A 7,790-nucleotide genomic window follows, 5' to 3' on the forward strand; every position below is an offset into this window, starting at 1 on the left:
ACCGGCAGCCTGCGCCCAGATCCCTGCTGCCCTCCACCCCCTTGTCCCATTGCCTCCACTCTACCCTAGATAGGAGCTCGTCGGATTTCTCAAAAGGTCTTCGCCGCCGAGCGCCTGGACGCCGGCCGCCGCCCGGTTTCCCGCTCGTATCCGCCATGATCCTTTGACCCGTGCGCCCTCGGCCTTGGTGCGCTTCCCGTCGCTGCCTGCTGAGCAAGATGTCGAGCAAGGTGGAGGTACGGATAGAAGATGCAGCGGTGGAGTGGGCAAGAATCTGGCGTCGGAGGACGAGAAGAATCCGGCGTTGGAAACTGACAAGAATTCGACGAGAGAGGGCGGCGGCATCGGCGCCAACCTAGAGGGAAAGGAGCAGGTCTGATTCCTCCCCTGTTGCAATCTCGTGCCTTACTGAAACTGCAATCTCGTGCTCTACTGAAACTGCAATCTCGTGCCCTACTGAAACTGCAATCTCGTGCTCTACTGAAACTACAATCTCGTGCCCTACTTGTTCTGGTATAAACTAAGCAAGATTGTTTATACTGCAATCCGTCTCACCAGTTTCCTTGTTTAAGAAGAAAATTGGCGTGGATGGTGACAGAATCTCACCAGTTTCCTTGTTTGTGTTTCTGATCTTTCAAGCCGTCTGCATATTTATAGCTTAAAAGCACCAGTTTCTTCAAGGACTGAATACTGTATTGTTTGTACCTATTGGTTAGTGAAAGCGTAAGGAAATTGATCTTACAGTTTATGGAAATTATATATACTACTCCATGTTATGAACTTATGATCCAAGCAATGTTCAGGTAAGAACCTGTAAGTAAATGTTATGCTTGTGATGCCCTGCTGCATAGAATATGGTCAGGTGTCATTGTGTAGTTCCAGGTTAGTTGCATAAAATATGTTTATGCCCTGCTGCATACTGAAACTGTTTGATTGTTTCCATATTTATTCTGAGCTTTAATGCATGGTTATTCTTCAGTTTGAGTGCTCAAGGATGCAACACGAAACACATGTTCAGTCAATACACACTGTAAATAGGATCTGGTGTGCATGTATTACAGTTCTAATCCTCTTTATTAGTCAGTAACAACTCACCACAGCAGTTCTATCTGATGCTAGTGCTCTCTTTTAGTGCTCAACTACTAGTTATCTGCTCATTTGTTCACTGTAAATAGGATATCTGCTCATTTATTCTTGAAAGTTAGTTGAATTTTCTAGTGTTCTATGCTCATTTACCAAATTATATTTTGTAGCTTTATCAAAGAAACTGGTGATCAAAGAAGAAGAATCTGTATGATCAAAGAAGCAGATGATTAGTGTAGCTTGATCAAAGAAGTTGATGATTAGCGTAGGTGGCATTTAGGTAGATAAAGTACAATGAATGGCGAAAGTATGAGCTTTGAATCTGAATTACTGTACCGAGTAATAATTCAGCTACTGCATACTGAGTTCTGGTTTGTATTTGATACAGTGAAGTGCAACAAAATGAAGATAATGCAAAGAGTTTATTCTATTTCTTTATAGTCTATGGCAGAGTACTGAAGTATGAATTTTGTCAATCATTCTGTGTATATTAGATAGGCACTAGCCTAGGGCTGCATGGACAGCGACTTTAACTAGTTCTAGGTCGACGGCGCCGCTGTCCCATCCTTTATAGTCGAGGTTGTCCGCGCCGTCGTCATCGTCGGAGAAGTTGAAGGACTAGTCGTCCTCCTCCTTTGGCACCGGCGGCTCGAAGGATCGGCGAGGTCGACGAAGTTCTCGTCGTGGTCCTTGGTGGACAACACCGTCGCTCGCCGCGGGGTGAGCGTGATCTCGCCGCAGTCCTCGTCGACGGAGCGGCCGATGATGAAGTGCTACCCGGGGAATACCTTCGGCGACGCCGGGTCATCGCCGCCACGGAGGGCCGCCTGCGTCTGCGCCTCCATCTCCCACCACCTCTTCTTCGCCGGCGGAAGTGGTGGCGAGCCTACGACGTCCTCCTCCTTGGGGGCGGCGGACGTGCATTGAAGGCGCGTGGGTGAGGTGGGTGGTCACCGCTTCAGTTTTCGAACGGAGCTATTGACGCCGACGACCACCCGACACGCGTCATTTTTAATGTGACCTGTCGCTTCAAGTCGCTGCCAAGACGGCCCCACCTGTGAAAACCGTTGTGACGGGAGGTGTCGGCGCGTCCGATTCTCGCTCTTCGCAAAAGGGACGGTGCTTCTATTGGGCTCAAAAACTCGTCGGCACTTTTTAAGACGCGCGGGTGCAAGACCATTTTAGCCAATAACCCCAAAAAACTACGGCTACTATGCACCCAAGTTGCTCCATGCCTCATCGCACCTAGCCATCCAAGAGCAACAGGGATAATATAGAGCATGTACTTCAAACTGTGCATCAAACTAGCTAGTGGACAGGTTCAAACCGGACTTTTCCGGGTATACTACTCCTAATCAAACAAGCTGGCTAGTGTGCGCATGTCCGTATTGTCCGGCGGACTCCGTGAACAGCTCAGTGCGATTACGCGGATTCCACGGACACCGGAAATTAGCTACACGGTTTAGTACGCAGACGTGACGGATGGCGCGGACGTGTCCGTCTGCATCCTGAGGCAGTACCCGTTGGCGCGTTGCTCTATTGACAGACTCGACGATAAATGCAAAATGCAATTCAAACAACCCATCTCAATCAACGGCGCTCATCTGACAGCAAGTCGGTGACTTACTTGTTGCTAGCTTAGCCCTTAAGCAACACATGGCCGTGTATAATACGGAGAACCTTCGCCTTCCAAGGTCCAGCTACTGAGCACAAGCCGAGCGAAAACAAAATGGTGGCCGTGGACCCGAACGCCGTTCCCTCCGCCACAGCAGTCCACCACCAGTTCGTCGTGGTCGTCGACGGCGCCGAGACGACCATCCACGAGGGCGTGCAGCGGTGCAACGGCGGCACGCTCACCGTGGTCAGCCCGGGCGTCCTCGAGGTGAGCAGGCTCCAGCACGTGGTGGTGCGCGGCGGCGGAGGCGGCGACGTGCGCTTCCACAGGTGCGGCTTCGCGGCGGCCGAGGCCTGCGGCGCCGTGTCGTTCCACAAGTGCGACGCGGTGCGCGTCGACGGGGCGGCCGAGGTGGCCGTGCGGCGGTGCCGGTCCGCGGACGTGGAGCGCGCGGGCACGGTCTTCATCCGGAGGTGCAAGGGCGCGGCGCGCGTGCACGGCGCCGGCGAGCTGCGCGTCGGACGGTGCAGGGAGGCCGAGGTGGGCAGCTGCTCGGAGGTGACGCTGGGGCGGTGCCGCGAGGCGCGCGCCGACTGGTGCGGCGCGCTCGGCATCGACCGGTGCCGGTCCGCGGACGTCAGCCGGTGCGGCGCCGTGCGCGTCGACCGGTGCGGCGGTGCCAACGTGTCGAGCTGCGGCAGCGTGATGGTTCGACGTGGCAAGGTGAACATGGTGGATGCACATCAGCAGCAGGGTTGGCAGGAGCAGCAGCCATCGTGCCAGAAAGCAGAGCCGGACTACAACCTGCCTATCGAAATCGTGAGCAAGTGAACAAACTATACCTGATGAAACATAGGTGTGATGTTATCCATATAACACTGCTATTGGTGCACTCATCAAGTTCAGTATGTATTTGTATGATCTGTATGTTCGTGTTGTACTAGTACGTTATGTAAAATATTTATGTAGGTGTAGCATTACTCTTTGGTTTATATGTTACTATTGGAACACCAGCGTCTAGCGTCTGTAAGACTGTAATATATAAAAAATAAAAATATTCACACATCATTTTTTCTCTTTATACAAGACTAGCACAATGCTGGCGCTTTGCGGCGGAAGAGCAAAAGTTGTTGATCATGTAGTCAACATTATGTTTAGTTTAATTAAGTTAGACATGATGCTTGAAGAATTATAGAAACTAATGAAAATAAGTAAAAATATTCATATACAGTTTCTACATGAGCATGAGGCCGTTTGGGGTCCTGGTAGGAGGCGAGTAGCCGGTCGATTAGTATTAGGTGCCGGGACCAAATATGCTCCTCTCCATGGTTACCCCAACAGAGCCTACAATCCTAGTTTAATCATTATCCAACTTAGAGCATCTCTAGCGGTAACCGTAAACACATGTCGGAACTGAACATTCCCGGCCAGTTTACGGGTTCAGGCTGAAAATAGCCAAGAGCAGTGCCTGAACTCGCGGCCTGGTCCGTAAACTGAGTTTGGGGGGGCCGAGAAAAATCTCGCCCACCCCTTATTTAACCAAGGCGGGGAGGAGAGTTCGGTTCCGAAACCCTACCCCCCTCCGCCGCATCCGCAGCTCCGTCACAAAAAAGCCCCCCACTCCGGCGAGGAATTCCCGCCGCTCCCTCGCTCAATCCACTCCGCCGGATTGATCGATTAAGAAATCGGTCCACCCATCGTCACATCATCATCCACATTCAAACTGCGCTGGAGAGGGCATGGGGTTATAGTTGCTCTAGAGCTCGTCTTGTAACAACTTGGACTACTGAGAACACCGATAAAGGCGACTCAACATCTTGTGTACACATCCAGTTGATAATGCAAAAGTCACTCATCTCTATAACATGTTCATTTAGGATCCTTATGCCTCTCTGTCTCCTCTCAATTTTTTCCGGCAACATCTCATGGATATTCTCTGTCACATTTGTTGTTGGTTTAAATATTCATCTAAATATTTCTCTCTTTCTCAACATTCACGTTTAGATCAATGGGTCTATTGTAAAATTTATTGTTGACAACTTTATTTAGAGATTTTCATAAAAAAACTTTATTCAAAAAATTTGGATATAAAAAAATGTAAACAAAATTTAGCATGAATATATTATACAACATAAAAAAATATCAAAATCAGACAAGAGTTTTGTGTTTTACATAGTTTAAAATAGCCGGCTATCTCGTTTAGCCGCGACTTTTTTGGAGGCTATAAAAGGCTATAGCCGGTTATATCGGGCTATTCTATTTAGCCTCTTTTTCGAAAATTAGGAATATTTCTGTTATATCTTACTAAAAGAAGAGGAAAACTATGACTAAAATACGATTCGTGATACAACTTATGCAACTATTCAAGTCAAACAAGTATTTAGTTATTATACTCACAAGTTTTATCTAATTATATTGAACGCAAATTTAGAAAACAAGAAATGAAAAAGAAAAGAGAAGAGAAATTCAAAATGCAGGAAATTTAGCGGCTCAATTAGAGGTTCAATTGGGCTATAGCCAGCTATTAGTGTTTTTCTCATTTAGCCTATAAAGATCGCAGCGGCAGGTCTCCTAAAACGCTATAGTCGGGCTATAGGCAGGCTATTTAAAACTTTGGTTTTTTAGGAAACAAATAACTTTGATCTATAAAAAGGTCCATGCCTATTTCTTCACATTTTAGACCTCCATCCCAAATAAGTACGAAGATTACAACCGAATGCCATTGCAGCGTCCAGCTCACAGGTAAAATAGCAAGCAGCCAAGCAGGCTTGAATCCGCATTTTTTTTTTGTTTTTTTTTTGTCAAATGAAATCGAACTGAACTACTCATGCTGAAGAACATCACTTGCGACTTGCGAGTACCCAACTCCACGGTGTCCCATGCTGGACCTTGGCGCCTCCTTCCGGACGCCGGACGACCTTGAGATGAAGTTGAGGCCCTCTCTCCCCTCCATGCCGCCTATTTTTCTGGCCGCTGGAGGTCTCTAGCAGCTGGAGGCCGCGACCTTCTTTCCTCCCGCACCTCGGCGGTCTCACCGCCCCGCACGCAGTGGTGCTCCCGGTTCGCTTCGCTGGGGGGCTTATTTACTTTTCGTCCCACCATCCCAAGGCAGATCGAGGCCAGCTGCTGAGAGCTTTGCCTTCTTCTCAAGCCTCTAGCCGCTGCGATGGCTTGATGGCTAGCATGAAAAGGGGAAGAAGAGAGAGACCACCCATGACTCAGGTCCACATTTTTCGAAGGGGCTACTGGAGCCCAGATGGAGCGGCGACGCGAGATCAGCTACGTACCTTGTGGACTCTACTCTCTAGTCTAGACCTCAGGAAGTAACGCGGACTGACGGAAATTCGTGGGGAAGCCGGCAGCCACAACAGCCGAGTTAGGCCTCGCGCGAGAGGGCGCAACTAAGCATAACTGATTAAGTCAGAGTGTCAGACCGAGGAGCTTGGGGAAAGGATCGGCCGACCACCGCGACCAGGTTTTTTTTTTAGATAAAAGGCACTGAAGTGCCCGACTTTGAATTAACAAAGCCAGCAACGACGAAAACGATACAAAGTGCTGAACCCAGCTTACAGACGATACCACACACCCACACGAACTACCGAAGAAGCTACAGCCGGAAGCGCGACCAAGAAACTCAGACAAAGCGCCTACGAGGACTCGAAGAAGAGCTGGAGTCTACAGTGTCGGGCCGGAGCTCACCCGAGAGCGAGCCATTTTCACGCGCGCCTCAACAACACTCCTCCGTCGCAGAAGCGCCACCGGAAGCCGACCACCACCGAGGACCGAGCCGTGTTGCTCACAGACCGAGAAGTAGCACCAAGGAGACTCGACCAGGGAAGGGGACGTAGCAAGCCTTGCCGAAGATCGGCAAACGAAGCCACCTTCGCCACACAACCTTCGGAGAGCTACATGTTGTGGACTCCAAGACGATGTCTTCAAGAAGATCGCGACACCGGAGTGCCGCCACCGCCCGATCCGGGGATCTTGGGTTTTCACCCAGAGATAGTAGGAAGAAGGAGAGAAGCCCCATGACGCCTTCAAGAAGGGGACGGCGTCCGCGGACGTCGCCGTCATGGCCCAAACGGGCAAGGGTTTCCCCTCGGCGTAGCCTCTCCTTCTTGCACATAGGGTTAGGCCGTCGAACGACGACCGAACCGCCGCCACAACACACGGCTCGCCGCGACCACGCCGCCCGCACGACCATGGCCACTGACCAGCACCAGAACCTCTGGCTCGCCCGTCAACCAGCAAGGTTCCCACCGATCAAGGTCGCCGCCTTGGAACCAAACTCCTCGCGCCGCCGGACCGCAACAGAGCACCGAGAACCGCCACCGACGCAGAACACCCACTCCCGAACAGGCGACGTCCGACCTCACCGGCATCTGCCCCACGCAGACCACCGGATGATTGAGCAACTCCAAAGATCAAGGCCGCCCACAGCCACCACGACCGGCGCCAGATCTGAGGAATGGACGGAGACTTCCGCAGCTTGATCCGCGGCCAGCAACCACCCCGGCTGCCGGCAGTGCGAGATCCGGCGGAGGAGGAGACGCGAGGGGGGTGGGGGCTCGAACGGGGCCGGGCCCCTGCCCGGCCGGCCGAAACCACCCAGCGCCCTCCCGAACGCCGCCCAGGCGGAGCAACGCCTGACGCGCCGCCGCACGCGCCGCCCGCAGACGCAGGCCAGACGGCGCCGCCCGCGCCGCCCGCAACCGTCGTCCGACGCCGCCGCCAAGAACGCGAGGGGAACCTGCTTCGAGCGGGGCGCTGAGCCTCCGCCAGCCGACCACGAGGAGGGGGCCTCGCCGCCGCCGTCAACCGCGCGAGCCAGGCCCGGCGGCGACCATGGGTGGCGGCGGGGCGAGGGGGGTGGGGGGAGGGGTTAGGGTTAGGAGGGGGAGCGGGGGGAGTTCCCGTTCACGCTAGGCGCGGCACGCAGGAGCCAAACGACGGTGCTGCCCCTGGTCGTCATGGAGAGCAGGAAGGGGTTAGATGCGGGCGTGGTGGGACAGAACGTTTTCTCACTCATCATTGGTGGCAGTCTCTGTAATTTCATAGAAAAGTAGGGGCACAAAAAACGGACGACGGAAAC

General features: G+C 52.3%; 1 protein-coding gene across 1 annotated transcript; it reads left to right on the plus strand.

The window, feature by feature from the left end:
* The first annotated feature begins 2,805 nt into the window (after positions 1-2,805).
* Positions 2,806-3,646, plus strand: LOC124656611. The gene has a single exon (XM_047195323.1). The coding sequence runs from the start codon at positions 2,813-2,815 to the stop codon at positions 3,527-3,529; it is 717 nt and encodes a 238-aa protein (XP_047051279.1). The 5' UTR covers positions 2,806-2,812; the 3' UTR covers positions 3,530-3,646.
* The last annotated feature ends 4,144 nt before the right edge of the window (positions 3,647-7,790 follow it).

This window comes from Lolium rigidum, chromosome 5, assembly GCF_022539505.1.
Source record: "Lolium rigidum isolate FL_2022 chromosome 5, APGP_CSIRO_Lrig_0.1, whole genome shotgun sequence".
Lineage (NCBI taxonomy): Eukaryota > Viridiplantae > Streptophyta > Magnoliopsida > Poales > Poaceae > Lolium > Lolium rigidum.